The following is a 16,798-nucleotide window of genomic DNA, read 5'->3' as shown; positions in this document are numbered from 1 at the left end:
GTAGGTGACTCGACCAGCAGCATCCTTTTTTGGTGTTTTTCCAAACTATAGAAATGAATTCTATAATTACGAAGACGATGTTCCTGTGACTTGTGTTAATCATTATTTCCCCTTGAACAGTGTTAAGACAGTGGTGGTCTCTAACCACATAAATAGAAATGTAAACCCTCATGTGAAGCAGAGCATTTCTGAGAAGTCAGCCCACATCACCTGTTCACATATATAAATGTCTACTCCGTCTCTGGCTGTAGTGTGAAAGCTCAAGATTGCTAGAGAGAGATTCCTAACAATGAGGCATCTCTACTTACTCTCGGCTGTGTCTTTCCTTCTGCATATCAATGGCTGTAAGTATAAACTCACATATACTTGTCAACAAGCTTATTTGTTTTTTCGCTATGGTTGTTTGAAAGTACCAGTAAACCTTAAGCCTGGTACACACTACAGTATTTTTTCCTGCAACCAAACAAAACTGATAGCAGAGGTGGGGGACTCGAGTCACATGACTTGACTTAAGTCACCAGTTTGAGGACTTGAGACTTGCTTGGCTAAAATTAATAAAAGACTCGACTTGACTTTGACGTGGTATTCATGACTTGAGACTTGACTTTGACTTGGTATTCATGACTTGAGACTTGACTTTGACTTGAGACATTTGACTCAAAATGACTTTACTTTTTTAAGTTATTAAATATTTGCATTTTCTCAAGATGTGTTAAAGCAAAATGAATGTGCCGGTTATGTTTCTGAAACCACAGTCACTTAAACCACCTCAGTGTGTTCTGATTTTTAGGACACTGGCTGCTTAACAATGGAAATACTTAACATGTTTTTAGTGACTGTGGTGTTGAAACATGACCGGGCGAAGGATTTTGAGCTGTTTGGGCATTCAAAGTGTTTCTTTAATATGCCAAGAAAAAAGCACTAATCAGTTTTGTTAATGTTGAAAATAAAACAAAACCTTTCCTGGCCACTGACTTTTAACTGATTTAACCCCCTCCCATCCGCGCTACAGCCTATATACGGCTGCAGCGCGGACTCGAATTTTCGGGAGGCCGTTTTTAAACGGCCTCCAGTGACACGCCCCCCCGCGCGCTCCTGCGAGCACGCATCGGGGAGAATCTGTGTCGGCCGTGTCCCTTGGACACGGCCGATCACAGATCGTGGTGAATGGCCAATCACAGCGGCCATTCACCACGTGATCAAGCCGTCCAATGAGAGATGATCTCATATGTAAACATATGAGATCATCTCTCATCGCCGGCGCTCCTTCCTCACACAGACACTGCAGTGTGAGGAAGGAGGGGGAGCCGACAGCCGCTGGGGACACAGAGACATGTAATCAGGGCACTGATCACCAGTGCCCTGATTACTGAAGGTAAAAAAAACACACACATTGCCCCCCCATCAGTGCCCACAGTGCCCGCCATCAGTGTCCCCATCAATGCCCACAATCAGTGCCCATAGTGCTGCCAGTCAGTGCCCATCAGTGCCTGCTCATCTAGGCACTGATGAGCACTGAATGGCAGCACTATGGGCACTGAGTGTGGGCACTGATGGTGCTGCCCATCAGTGCTCATCAGTGCCGCCCATCAGTGCTCATCAGTGCCACCCATCAGTGTCCATCAGTGCCACCCGTTAGTGTCCATCAGTGCTGCCTATCAGTGCCCACCAGTGCCGCCCGTCAGTGCCACCTCTCAGTGCCCAGCAGTGCCACCTCTCAGTACCCAGCAGTGCCACCTCTCAGTGCCCAGCAGTGCCGCCTATCAGTGCCGCCTATCAATGCCGCCTATCAGTGCTCATCAGTGCGGCATATTAGTACCTCCTCATCAGTGCCCATAAGTGCCACCTCATCAGTGCCCATAAGTGCCACCTCATCAGTGCCCATAAGTGCAGCCTATCAGTGCCCATAAGTGCAGCCTATCAGTGCCCATCAGTGCTGCCTCATCAGCGCACATCAGTGAGGGAGAAAAATTTATTTTCAAAATTTACTCGCAGAAAATAAGAAAAACTTTTTTTTTTTTTTTCAAAATTTTCTGTCTTTTTTCTTTTTTTTTGTAAAAAATAAAAAACCCAGAGATGATTAAATACCACCAAAAGAAAGCTCTGTTTGTGTGAAAAAAAATGATAAAAATTTCATATGGGTACAGTGTAGCATGACCGCGCAATTGTCATTCAAAGTGTGAGAGCGCTGAAAGCTGAAAATTGGCCTGGATGGGAAGGGTGTTTAAGTGCACAGAAGGCAAGTGGTTAAAGGTGAAAATTGGGTAGATCAGTATTTTGACTTGATTTGTGACTTGACCAAAATAAATGACTTGACTTGCTTGACTTCTAGCAGGGACTCGACTTGACTTGCATGCTTTTCACCACAGTAACTTGGGACTTGCTTGAGACTTGAAGGTTAAGACTTGAGACTTGCACATGTGTGACTTAAGCCCCGTACACACGTACTGATCGTTGGCCGAACAATTGGCCGTCTTTTGTCCAGGGCTGTCGTGTCTGTTGAAAACTGCAAAAGACTGCACATGAATTTTGTCGGCCAACAACAGCCGACTGCAGAAGTGATGTCATGTGATGGTTAACTTTCCTTGTCTTTTTTCTTTTCTGAGCATGCCCAGTCTTGCAAATCTGCTGTCTGTCGGCCGAAATCTGTACTGACTGGCGAACAATCGGCCGTTCTGGTGTTGGCCAACAAAAATTTTAATGCCTGCACGACAGATTCTGTTCGGCCGAAAATGCGCTGTCGGCTGTCGGAAGCATCATACTAACAAGCCTACAATTGGCCGATCGGTCGTCGGACGAATATTTACGGCCGACAATCGATACGTGTGTACGGGGCTATACTCCTATGTCTGACTGACAGCTCTGGTCACAAGCTGCTGCACTAACCGTGCGAGGTTAGTCCAGTGATCTCCCCCACTGAGCTGTTGTGCTTTGACAGGGGGACGGGACGCCCCCCGCCAGAACACTCCAATCAGTGCTCTCTCCCATTGGCTGGGAGCACTGATCGGGAGTCGGTCAGCTGCTGGTTTTCCAGAATGCACGTCCAACAGACTGACATACACACGGGCAGAATGTCGGACAGTTTTTTTCTTTTACCTGCAAATGTATCCCGACATTCTGCCCGTGTGTACGGGGCTTAAGACTAAGCCCCCATTCACACTGGGGCGACCTGTGAGGCGACCTGGTCGCCTCACAGGTCGCCGCAGGTCGCCTCCCATAGGGAAGCTGCGGACCCGTTCTGATAGGAGCGACACAAGTCGCTCCGACTCAGAAAAAGGGTCCGGAGCTTCTTTGGGGCGACCAGGAGGCGACCGCCATAGACTTCAATGTTACGAAGTCCGTGGCGGCCGCTCCGAGGTAGCGGCGCGCTGCTCGCACCGCGACCTCGGAGGTCGCGGTGCGAAGTAGCGTCGCCCCAGTGTGAATGGGGGCTAAAGGCTTAATTTATCTGAAATACTTATACAATCCTCAAATATTTTGTTTTTTTATGCAAAACCTCCCAATCTTCACGTTTTATTTTTACATGATTTCTACAGGCAGGTTTTTGTTCGGTGTTGTTTTAGTCTAAAGGAGGCCTACTATTGACAAATGGCAATATCCTTCTCTGGGATTACTGAACTAGACGCCAGCTATATGATAGAAACTACACCTCCATACTATATCATTTCTAATAGTCATTTTTAAAGTGCAACAACTTATCATTGAATTAACCACATCAATCATTGAGGTTAATGTACTGTGCGTGCGCTTTGCAACTGCAGCTGCGCTCATTTTTACCAAGCTTAGTGAATGTGGTAAAGCTTCACTTTGTAAAGAATACCCAATCATGATGGAAATCACCACATTTATTAAGCTCGGGGGAAAATGAGTGTAACTACAAGTGCACAGTGTATTATTTACCTTTAGTAAATCAACCCATTGCCTTTTAAAGTATATCTCTGGGAAAAACTTTTTTTTTTTTTTTTTAATTGTGATAGAATGGGGAAGGATTAGGACTTCTGTCAAGTTTTCCGTGTCCCTATTGGGGAAATGTAAGCTTCTATTTGTACTAGTGACCCTTGTACCCATTGTTGGAGCTTTCCGCAAAGCAAGAGGTAAGAGGAAATCCTCCAATGGGAATACCTAGTCTGGAACCAACTGCCTTAAAGGGGAATTCACCTCACATTTGTATGTATATTGATATAGAATATCCTTTACCCAACAACTTTGAGGCTGGGTTCACGCCAGTGCGAATTGGATGCGGTTTTCCCCCCCATCCAATTCGCATGACAGGAGAGTGTGCCCAGTTGTCAATGGAGCCAGTTCACAGATCTCTGGGGCGGCTGCAGAGCAGATTGCACAGGGGTCCTGTGCGTCTTTGGCTTTGTTTCAGGTCCAAATTCAGGCAAAACATCGGGCCTGATTTGTCCCTGAAACAGAAAACAGGGACGCGCCAGACCCCTGCTGTGAGCTGCATCCGATTTAAGTGTGAACCCAGCCTGAGAGATTTCTTCTAACGTCCTGTTGTGTCTCTGAGACAAGAAGTGAGGGAAAATTTCTTCAATGGTACACAGGAAGCAAAGTAAATAAATAAACTGACTGGGGTTTTAACTGCTCCCTGCTCTATCTAAAACAAAAAGAAAATGGCTAAACATACAATTGAAGAAGCTTACAGTCTAATGTCTTGTATATTTATACCCACATAGAGGAGGGTGTGTTTGCCATCATTCCTAAACTATTGAACAAGCTAGAACCCCCTCTTAAACGGGACTGTATTGGCAAATTGGCTTGCTTGCATAATTATGCCAGTTTAAAAATGAATTACATTTTTCAAAAATTGTATATAAATGTCTCACAAAGTCTTTAAAAACCTCAAATTTTATTTACAACATGTAATAAAAAATGTCCTGAATTACAAGAAATACAATAATACAGTAGTACCCAATATCAAACCATTCCTGCTAGGGGACAAGCATGGTTGTGTTGCGATGAATACAAAGATGCGGCCAGTGGTCAGTCTAATGTCTTTACCAAAGTCATATGGACACATACTAGGGCTAATCTATCTGGAAAACTGTTTCTAATTGGGGGGGGGGTTATTAAATTGTTAGATTTTTATTTGCTGGGTTATTAGATTGTTGAGTGTAACAAGAGGGGAGATTAGGTTTCTTTGTGAGTTAAGCTGAAAATCGTCCGGTTCAGCAAGGACCGGCTGAATTTTGCAGGCGGCTGCAATGCTGATCATTGTATTCTGACAGTGGAGGAGTCCCTGCTGTCTGAATACAATATCCCAGCAGGGAGGATTATTCTATTCCTATCGAATGTGTACATGAGGGAATCCATTCACTTTTTTTTTTTTGATAAACCTACTGGCTGATAAAAACAAATCCAACTATGGCTAGCTTTACCCCCGTACACACGGGCCAAATATCGAGAGATGTTGGCTGGTTTAATAAAAACTGGCTGACATTCTGCCCGTGTGTATGTCAGCCGGTCCAACAAATGCTGGCAGTTTAGCCGGCTTCTGTCGGACAAGCATGCTTAAAAACCAGCAGCCGACCAGCTCCTGATCACCTTTCTCAGCCAATGGCTGAGAGTACTGAACGGAAGGGTTTTGGCGGGGGAGGGGGGCACCCCCCTGTCAGAACACAACAGCTCAGCGGGGGAGATCGCTGTACTAACATCATATCGTTAGTACAGCAGCTCCAACCAGAGCTGTCAGGTTTGTCTGGGTTGAATGACCAGAGTTGTCTGGGTTGAACGAAAAAAGAACTATTAGCGTGTACCAGGCTTTAGAAGGCACTCAGTTCAGCACATTTGCAGACTGCTATTTAGGGACAATGCTCTGGCCCCTGCATTGTTAATATCCCAGCCCCAAGTCCATACAGAGGTACAGACATTCAGTTATGTGGCTGGAGGAAGAAAACAATGGACCAAAAGTCCAGTTGTGCCATCACACTTGTGCTCTATTGCATTCTGTGAGTCGCTATGCCACTATGGCAGATGGGACTTGTAGTCTCTCCATTCACAGATCCCTGAGAAAGTATCTGTGAATGGATGACACAGTTGTGGGAGCACACAGGATTTAGAGAGAGGGTGGGGGACATCTGGGTGATGCAAACATAATCCAGGTTATATTGGTGTAAAATGAAACATGGTTCAATAGGTGAAATAAGCCTTTAAAACACAGAGGCTTCAAGAAGTTCACTTCAACTGTCCTCTGTGGAGCTGTGTGTGCCTATTTTGCAGAGGATTATTACAGATTTATTTCACTTGATGGAACCGTTTTACTTTAGCATGGTTGCTGGGTTTACTGTGATGCATAAGCAGCTCACTAAATGCTTATACTTATTGACTAATAACTTCAATGTACTTTAATCTACAGATGTATGTATGGAAATAATCGGAGGGAATGTCGCTGCTCCCCACTCTAGACCTTACATGGTTTATCTGGAGGATAAAGAATCATGTGGAGGGGCGCTCATTAAACCTAACTGGGTGCTAACTGCTGCTCATTGTAAATGGTAAGTATATTATATTGCAGCCTTTGAGACACTGTAGCCGAAAAGAAACAAATATAAAATATTTATTAACTGTATTTCTATCCAAAATGTGCAAAATTCTCAAGTTTATTGCTGGAAGAAAGGGGGAGAAGAAAAGAAAAAAAATCATTTTTTTTATATTATATACTAGGAGTGTGTGCCCATTTCTTGAATTGATTGGTTTATTGTCTGGTTTACCGATCTCACTGTTTGTGCTGTTGATCTGGTCAAGTGCTAAGTGCTCCATTTCCACCCACTGGGGTGTCAGATTAAATGGATTCTATGGGCACCACAGCTCTAGAAGTGAAGATAGGCAGTGTGAGTGGGAGGACAATTACATGTATTATCTCATCTTAATAGGGGGACATTTTTTTCAGACTTTTAATTTTGCAACCAATTTATAATAAATACTATATATCGCACCATTGTAAAGTAGCAATTCAGAGCACAATTTGCTAGTGGTGCGTCCTGTAGTCTGGGTGGTATATATAATTCACGTGTAGGCTTTTAAGTATTTCCTAACAGGAACTGCGACTAACTTATAAAGAGTATAGAAAGTCTTATACATGTAACAACTGTAACTAGTGGTATCCACAGGGCAGAGGTATGAACACCACAGCTAGTTTATGATTCCCTAAAGTGGTTGTAAACCCTTACATATATATACGTGACAAGCCTCGGGTGATACACAAAGATGAAACAAATCCTCCTGCGTAAGTTGTACCTATTTATCTGCAACACACTCTCTTCAGCCTTCTAAAACACATATGTAGCACCCTCCTAGGTAGGTTGCTAGGATCATAGGTGTGCGTAGCTTATATCATTAGGGTGTACCCCAAAGCTCAAACACACATGTGTGTGTCTACATGTATATGGCCCGGTACAGTAATCTCCCTGCTGTCACAGTAAAAGAAGTGCATAAGCACTTCTCTTATGGTTTAGCCAGTAAGAGTGAGATCTTTCCCATTTCCCCACCGGTACACAGGACGATAATGCAAATGTGCACTAGGTGATTAGAGTGTGCCCAGGCACATTCAGCACACCCTGTGCGCACACCTATGGCTAGGATGTACATAGTTTAGTTTAGTGTAGTGTGGTCTCCTGCTTAACAGGTGACTGTTAGGTAAAGCATAGCAGCTTTCCTATAATACTAAAAATAACCGCGCTAAAACACCTAAAAAGAAATTGGCAGCTGCAGCTAGAAGTGGGAAACACCTAAGAAAAAATAAGTAAATAGTAGCTGCGCTAGATATGATAAATGGATAAATAAATATATGTTTAAAAAGTAAATTGAAATTAAAGTACTCTGGTTACAAAGTGAAATGATGCAACCAGGTGTATGCAGGTGCACAACTTATAATGAAAAATGAAACACGTGCAACTCAATTCTGGGATCAAGTATAGCAGTGATACAACTTAATATAATCCAGTGCGCACAGCAAATGTAAACATGTACACAACTATAATATAATTTACATACAGCTCAGCTATGAGGCCAAGTATATCAATAGTGTAACCTAATAAAGTGACTTAATAATAATAATAATTAATAATTAAACAGGAAAGTTACATTGTTTAGCAAGGGGATCCTTTACGTTTCACAGTGCTGCTGCTTCTGTATTGGCAACCTGGATGAACAGGAGTGACCTATGTAGATCAGCAGCATGAATATGGATGCCATCCCAGTCAATTACAGGCATAGGGGCCCCTATGCATGCTGTGGATGGTATTTATATTTAGTGAGCACATAGAAAGTGTTTATTTTCTTGGAGAAGAGAGTCCAGCTAAGTATGGGGTGCTGTGCCCTTCTCAGCACCTGCTGCCATGCGGCATTGGGTGGGGGACCAGGAGGCTGAAATGCTGACCAGAGTGTTCTGAGGAGCTGACTGAGGGGGAGCCGTTCCTTGGAGATCTGTCTGGGATCACTGGAGGGTGCTGCAGGAGAAATGTAACGAGGCTGTAATGCGGTCCGGAGGCCCTGTGAGTACAAACTCTAAAGAATCTTGGGGTCTGGTTCTTTGACTCTCTGTGCTAGCAAAGTCAGCTACTGGGTTCAGCAGAAAGGGGATCTGGGCTAGTATTCTTAAGGGCAACCGTCCATTATTCCTACAAAGGACCTGCTCAAATGTGTATGGTGTGTCACATGTTATTCCAGAAGCTGTCTCTGTTGTATCTAGTTGTAACTCTGAGTATCCCACTACATCCTTTCCCTATCCAAGTTCTCCAATAAAACAACAAAAACAAAGAAAAATCCCTAGACTGGGTATTGGAGTAATGAGCGGAAATGACATGGGAGCGGGCAGAGTCCCACTATCTGTTTTAATAGATGCAGACAGCGAGGCTTGCGAGTTCCCCCATAGAAATTGGCTTTGTATAGGGGCACATGGCGGATTGGAGGAGCCAGGAGTGTTGACGGGGAACCCAAGAAGAGGAACTTTGAGTAATGCCCGAGCCCATCTCTGATATACAATCACTTTAAGGTGTGTTGGTGGTGTATGGCCACACTGCAATGCTGAGTATCAACAAGCAGGCTGTGGGTTGATTGTTCAGCTTCCAAAATATACTCATTATATTTGTTTTTTTCTTAATCTTTTTATTGAAGATTTTCAGTGATAAAAGAGGTTACAAATTCCAGACAGTAGTATATAGTAATTATTTTGGCATTTGCTTTTGCATTGTTTCATTGTATGTTGACCTTTACTTGTCTGTGGTTGTGACAGGTTTACTTTATTCTGATCACATTAATATATTAACCACATCCTGGTGGTTAAAATACGTTTATGGCTGCAGATGAGCTCTCTGTCATTTTTTTCAACTGACAATTAGCTGTTTAGTAAAAAAAAAATCCAGGATAAGATCACTCTTAGGCCCCTTTCCCACAGGCTGTCCGATCAGGTCCTCCTGTCAGTTTTTTGGGCAGACCTGATTGGATGCTCCATTCACCCCTATGGGGCAGGGAATGTCAGCGGTGACATGTCTGCTGACACCCACTGCTATCCGATCCGATCCCATCCTTGAAATCCAGACGGAGGTAACCTTATTTTCCATCCATCTGGTTGGATTTGATGAAAATGGACAGTCTGTTTTCATCTGATTTCCCCATAGAGGAGAGCGGGGATCTGACAGGTCCGTCTGAGCACAGTGAGCGGAGATGGACCTGTCGTCGGCCTGCTCAGCTGGGATCAGCGGATCGATCCCCACTGAGCAAAACGGAGTCCACTGGCGGAACCACCTGTGTGAAAGAACCCTTTCAGTAGTGAGACTGGCAGGCCTCCCCTCCCTCCACTGATACCTGTGGTGGTTCCCAGGCTCTCCCTCCTTCTCTGGTGAGCCCAGGACCACAGTAAACCACAGCTCTGGTGAGCTCAGGACCACAGTCCCATCAGTTAGACAGCAAAAAAAACCTCTCAAAGTCCTACAAGGTCACAAACAGGGGGAGCTTCTCCACAATGGGATAGCTACAAAAAACACAAAAGAAAATGGATTGAAGCTCAACCCCGCTCACATGTATACAAATGCATACTCCAAAGTGATATTTAGTGAATAAACAAATACCTGGCTTAACAGCCAACAGTGTATTGTATATGAAGGCTAGATGCGACTGAGTCAGGGCCATACGTGTGAATTTGATATACCTTTAATTATATTGCGTTAATAAAAAAAAAAAAAAAAACGCACATAGGACATTTAAAATTAACAATCAAAACCTGTCAATGGCCTATCCCTTCCCCCTATATGCCACCTAACATTCTTAGCTATATATATATATATATATATATATATATATATATATTGTATTGCTGAGCATCCCTAGAAAAATTCTGATTGGTGTTGATGATTGAATGTGTATAAGAGCATGAATTCACACCGTGCCAAACATACTGCAGCTTCATGTCCACCAAGGAATTTTAGATCCAACCTTTGGACATCTCCACACAAGCTGTGGCCTTATAAAAATAAAAGGCAATTGCATATGTTCCAATGGAGCGTATAATAGGGAAAAAGGTGTCTATTGAAAGAACGGCTGAGTCCAGGACCACAGTCCCATCAGTTAGAGCAGGAGGAGATCGGGGGAACATCTGTTCCCTGATCTCCTCTGCAAGTAAAAAAGCAGGAAGTGACGAGCATTTCTCCAATTTCAGCCTTAAAGCGGATTTCCGGGCACAAAATCGATATTTTTTTTTTGTGCCCGTCCGCTAGTTCGACATCACCTGAAAAGGAATTGGATAGTTAGGTTTTTTTTTTTGTTTACTCACCTTGTAATTGAAGATCGTAAATACTCACCTCAGAGTACTTCCTCCCTCAGCGCCGCGGCCCGCGCCGTCACTTCCTGTCTCGCGATGATTCCTGGGAGCTGAACGTCATCGCTCCCAGGAATCAATGCGACGGCATCGGCCCCGCTCGTCACTTCCGGGCGACGCTGCATTCCCCTGCTAAACAGCTTCTGGGCATGCCCAGAAGCTGTGGAGGAATGCGGCGCCGCAACGGAAGTGACGAGAGGGGCCGGTGCAGGCACATTCTGGGAGAAGAAGACGCAGAAGAAGACGCCGAAGAGGACCGCTCCGGCTTCAGCTGCCCACAAGAGAGATGGAAACGCTGTGGAAGAAATTTTATAAGTAAGTATTTCTTCTAAAAGGTAAGTGCGAACCGGGACAGATCAGAGGCTAGCCATTGTGGAATGTACTAGCCCTGACTGTCCCGGGGGTATGTTTGTTGAAAAATCATTTCTGTGCCCGGAACTCCGCTTTAATTTATTCCCTGGCTACTGTAGCTGAGGAAGCAGCCAATCAAAAAAAAAAAACAAATTCCATCTGTCACCATTTCATTCTACAAGACCTCTGCCTTCATAAAATATATAATGCTTTTTTTTTTTTAAGTCATTTTCTAGCATAAATGCTGATTTTAACATGTATGTGAAAAATAAAACATTGCACCAATGTGAAGTGGTTAAAAAAAAAACAAAAAACATTTAAAAGAACTTTTAATTTCCTTCCAGTAACTTTTAATATTTTGATTTCAGTGGAAATACGACAAAGGCTGTCTTAGGTGCTCACTTACTGAAGGACAATACAAACCAGCAGTCAATTCTGGTTAAACGTGCTATTAAACACCCTTGTTTTGAGTGGGATTCAAAGATAAATGACATTCAACTGTTACAGGTAAGACAAACAACATTTATCCCTTTACTCGCTTGTGCATCTTTTGTCATTAGAAGAAAAAGACCATGTTAGCAGAGGAAAATAAACATTAAAAGCAGCTAATACTCACCTTTCTAGTAGGCAGTGTGGTAAATCTTTGCTGTCTTGCAGATCTGTGTACTCCACTGCTTTTGGGTGTTTTGGATAACAATTCCTGTGAACAGTGGGTGACCATCATAGCATCCAGTGGGGTATCAGGAATCTGACACACCCAGAAGTGATGGATAAATATGGCGCCGGCAGACCTGCAAGACAACAATAATTTACACACTACATGCTAAGAAAGGTAAATACTAAACTGCTTTTGAACAGGGTGCTAATGACCTATTTTTTCTATGCTGATAGGGTCACTTTAAAGAATAAGCCTGACTCAAGTTTTTATAAGTTAGTTCTGTTCCCCATCTAAAGCTGCCCATAGATGGATCTCAATTTTGATCCATCTATGGCCATTTCCACTTGACAGAAGACGATCTAACAATAGATTTCTGTTGAACAGGACTGTTGGAAAATTTTTATTGGTCAGTTGGCTGAAGCCAAATGGCTTCAGCCACTGGTCAGTGTATTCTGACAGTGGAGGAGTCCCGCTGTCAGAATACAATGGCATAGCAGAGAAGATTCCTCCATGCACCTTGATTATGTTTGTTTTTTCCGATCAGCACTCGGGCTAATCAAGAAACAAAATGAGGGCTCTCTGGCCAGCCTTAAAGCGGAGTTCCACCCATTTTTAATAGGTTGGATTACATAGCTGTATGTAATCCCCTTTAAAACGGCTTTTACCAATGGAAACTTTTTTTTTTTTTTTTTTTGCTAGTAAATACCTTAATTTTGGCTTTATTCCTCCTCTCCTCACTTCCTGGTCCGATCGGCGATGACGTCATTCGGCGATCCGCAGTGTCTGCTGGGATGTATTCAATTCCAGAAATCTCGGAGTAGCTGTATCTGTACTGAGCCGTGCCTGCCCCGCCTCCGCCCCGCCTCCGCCCCGCCTCCTCTCATTGAGTTGCATTGTATGAATGTATTAAGGCCGTTCTCTGCCCCGCCTCCGCCCCGCCTCCTCTTACAAATCAATGAGAGGAGGCGGGGCAGAGGCGGGGCAGAGAACAGCCTTAATACATTCATACAATGCAACTCAATTAGAGGAGGCGGGGCGGAGGCGGGGCGGAGGTGGGGCAGGCACGGCTCAGTACAGATACAGCTACTGCGAGATTTCTGGAATAGAATACATCCCAGCAGACACTGCGGATCGCCGAATGACGTCATCGCCGATCGGACCAGGAAGTGAGGAGAGGAGGAATAAAGCCGAAATTAAGGTATTTACTAGCAAAAAAAAAAAGTTTCCATTGGTAAAAGCCATTTTAAAGGGGATTACATAGATCTAAAGTTCCAAAAATGGGTGGAACTCCACTTTAATATGTACTGCCTACAGCAAGCTATGGGGTCAAACACGACTTCACTTACCTTCCTTCATGGCGCCCAACAACACAGCTAGCAAGGAGATGGCTACTTTGACAGGTGCCTCATACTTTAAGGTTGACAATGCCCCTGCACTCCCTCAAGCAGGTGCTTAGAGTCGCACTTGGAGAAGAAAAGTGTTGTCTATCAACCCAGCTATTTTCTTAATAGCTTGCATTGTTGGCAGCCATGGAGGGATAATGGGGGCGGTGGGGGGGGGGGGGCGGTCTAACCTCACAACTAGTCCAAAGCTGGACATACACTAATCTCCCGCTGTGGCTAATGTATTTTGACAGCTGGTCCTGCTGGCTATTTTGGCCCTACTTCTCCCATGGATTGTTCTGCACTCCTTTGACCTGTTTTTAGTTGACAGCAGGCTAAAGCCTTTCTCAGCTTGCAAAGGAAGTGAGCAGGGATCTGATTTCAAACACTGCACAGCATAGAGCAGGGAAGCAGGGAGCTGAGTATAATCTGAGACCTGAGTGGAGGGAAAGGACACCCCCCTCTCTACACAGTCTCAAAGGGAAACTTGTACAGCTGAGGCCGTCCATTATCTACTGTGTACAGGAGGGTGGACAGGGCCATCTTCCAGGATTGCTTGGTGTTTTACAAAAGTTTTTATTATGAATACAAAAACAGGAGCAGTGGAATAAGTATGCTTTTAGTAAATGTTATTTTTTATTATTATTTACAGCTGGAGAAACCGGCCAAGTTAAACAAGTTTGTGTCAACCCTGCCTTTACCAAAACAAGAGGAGAATGTGAAACCTGGAACACAATGTAGCACTGCTGGATGGGGGGTCACTGATACAAGGAGGCCAAAATTATCAGATGTCCTACGTGAGGTCAATCTGACCATTGTAGATAATAAAAAATGCAGCAAAGCATACAGTAAGAAAAAACAAGTAATAACCAGCAGTATGATATGTGCGGGACCACTTAAAAAGCGCAAAGATGATACTTGCCAGGTAAGAATCCATAATCTTTATGTAGGTATTCCCTGTTATGGAGTAACCACTGTTTTCCAGTTGTGCTCCTGTATTATCACCTTGATGATGACTACAAGGGGCCGTGTCAACACACACTGTGCAGTCCACCATTGCCACTATCAGGAAGTGGATTTTGTGCAAAAATGTGTGGCTAAGAATTAAAGAGAAACTAGTGCAGATCTGCACCTAATCAACAGAAGGAATGTGGCAGTTTTCTGTATAGAAACCTGCTACAGATTAACAGCTCTGACTTTGTTGCATGGGATGTGAGCTTCAGCAGACAACTCACATACCTCTTTTCTACCTGTGCAGTTATTAAACTACATGAGCAGACACTGCAGAGTTAACAACCTTCTGCCTCCTGCTTCCATTTTGAGCCAAGTTGGGGTCAGGGACAGGCAGAGAGATCCGAGCACGCAGCTCCAGCTCTCCGGTTTTCTATGCTGTGTGTTGTATCTGTCACAGCCATAGAACAGGGAATTTGATTAAACTTTAAATCAGAATTTGCATATTAGTTACAGTGTTTACTCTACCTTGGTTTGACATTTGGGTAGATGGTAGTGTGCTGGAAACAGTTTATGGATCAGATTTTGAAGATTTTTGGATTATGAAAGGAGCTAAATGGGCGAGTCTCTGATCAATAATAACCAGTGGCGGTTGGTGCTCCATGGGTCAGAGGAGAGGGGGGGGGGCAGATGGACCTGACTACGGACCACACCAGCTCCAACCCGCACCACACACCATACCCCCCACGATCGCCGGCTCACTCTGTGCTGCCCCTGGATTGACACGTGGAGACGGGGGCGGCGACTTTCCCCTCAGTCCCCTCTGTGTCCCCCTTCATTGGTTGGGCTTCTCCTGTGTCTCCTCCTTCCTCCTCCTTCGCCAATAGTATGGCTTCTCCTTTCGGCCAATCAGGAAACGGGTCTCAGGACCCACTTCTTGATTGGCCAGGAGGAGAATCCGTGTGACAATAGTGAATATTCATTCGCTATTGTCACACAACTGGGTGGGCTCAAGGCGCAGAGCTCTGCGTCCCGAGCCCATCCTTTTTTGAAGCCTGTGATTAGAGCCTCTGGCTCTAATCACGTGCTTCAAAAAAAAAAAAAAATCCTCTATTAGAATCAATGCATCCGGCGCCCTTCATGTAGATTAGGGGGCCGGATGCATGGATAGGGGGGGCGGCGCCCCTGCACCCCTAATGGATGGGCCACCACTGATAATAAGTATAATAATAACAAATTATAGATACAGAGATGAGGTGGATTGTGGTAAGTGCATACTGTTTTGAAAGGTATGGAAGTGAAAGAAAATATTGATTATGACACTAGATTATGTACAAGTCTTGATGCATTTTGTTGCAGTTGGTTGACATCTTATTATTACTGTTTTTTTTTTCTATGAAAGAGAATCTACTGACATGTCTAATCCTTTTTAGGGTGACTCTGGTGGACCATTGATCTGTAACAAACAATTCACAGGCGTTGTCTCCTTTGGGCATAAATGTGGGGATCCCAAGTTTCCTGGTGTCTACACCTTCCTGACAAACAAATATCTCGACTGGATCAGAACAGTCACTGGAGGAGCTTCATTCTAACTCAAAAAGTATACAGCAATGATCTTCTCATGAACTTTGATAAACAATAATTTAAAAAAATGAAACTGTATGCCATGCACTGTGTAGGGGTGTGTTTGGGCTCATGCACATCATGGTTGTAAGGTGGACATACAGCTTCCAGACCCTCCATTAAAACTATCCTTGGACCCACAGCTGCTGCTTACAGCTTCCCATAGACATCTATTAGAAGATGCGGCTGTGCGCCCTTATCTGCCAGGTATTGCCTAAAGCATCCGCACATGCACAAATGTGTGCTCATAGTGTAGATAGAGTGTGCATAACTGCATACAATCCACCTTCTTTTTGCAGATGGGGGTCCTAGGAATATTTTTATGGAAGCTCTAGTTCCTGTACAGCCCCTTAACGCCATATGCTACATTTTTTTGAATATTTTTACAATATGTACATATATACGAGCTGCTTTCCCAGCCCCAAAAAATGTATTTGTCCATTCAGTCCTGGGATTTTTACTGCTTTGCCTCACAGCACAGTCCTGCCTGGCACGATGAGGGTGGTGGTAGTTGGGGCTCTAGTTTCTCTGCTGTGGTTCCACAGTGGATCGCTTTCCAGAGGGCGGTTGACAGGCGGTCAGGAGGTCACTTCCTCACCACCGTGTACATTACAAGCCATTGCAGGACAGTTGCTTTGGGGTCCCCATTAAGTTGAATGTGTCACGTTTGGCAGCGGTACTGTCTGCTGCATGCAACAGGGGGTTACGTTTTTGCCACAGCCGCAGCATGTAGAGCCTTGATCAGCTATATGTCCTTGGTCAGGTGGGTGGTCTGGGGGCCGAACATCTGACTGAGCCTGTACACTTACAGGTCTCCTCCTCACCCCCTCCCTGTGACTGCACAGTGAAAGAAGAAGCGGAAAGCTGATGATCTCACCTCTTTTTGACTCTGCCTATCAATATGCCCCTTGCCGCGCAGTAAAATGAGTTGCTTCTTTGTGCTGCTTCACCTCCTTCCAGTCTTCTAAAGAAAAGAATTGTAAATAGTTAGGAGGGAGAGAACATTAAGGG

General features: G+C 44.3%; 1 protein-coding gene across 1 annotated transcript; it reads left to right on the top strand.

The window, feature by feature from the left end:
- Positions 1-205: 205 nt before the first annotated feature.
- Positions 206-16,353, top strand: LOC309553139 (granzyme A-like). Its single transcript, XM_082254044.1, has 5 exons — positions 206-344; positions 6,365-6,503; positions 11,542-11,680; positions 13,866-14,138; positions 15,598-16,353. Exons 1-5 carry the CDS (start codon positions 290-292, stop codon positions 15,754-15,756), a joined length of 765 nt encoding a protein of 254 aa, XP_082110170.1. The 5' UTR covers positions 206-289; the 3' UTR covers positions 15,757-16,353.
- Positions 16,354-16,798: the final 445 nt, after the last annotated feature.

The sequence above is a fragment of the Pelophylax lessonae genome, assembly GCF_965119305.1.
Source record: "Pelophylax lessonae genome assembly, chromosome: 1".
Taxonomy (NCBI): domain Eukaryota; kingdom Metazoa; phylum Chordata; class Amphibia; order Anura; family Ranidae; genus Pelophylax; species Pelophylax lessonae.
The sequence above is the reverse complement of the archived record's forward strand: the minus strand, read 5'-3'. Positions and strand labels throughout refer to the sequence as shown.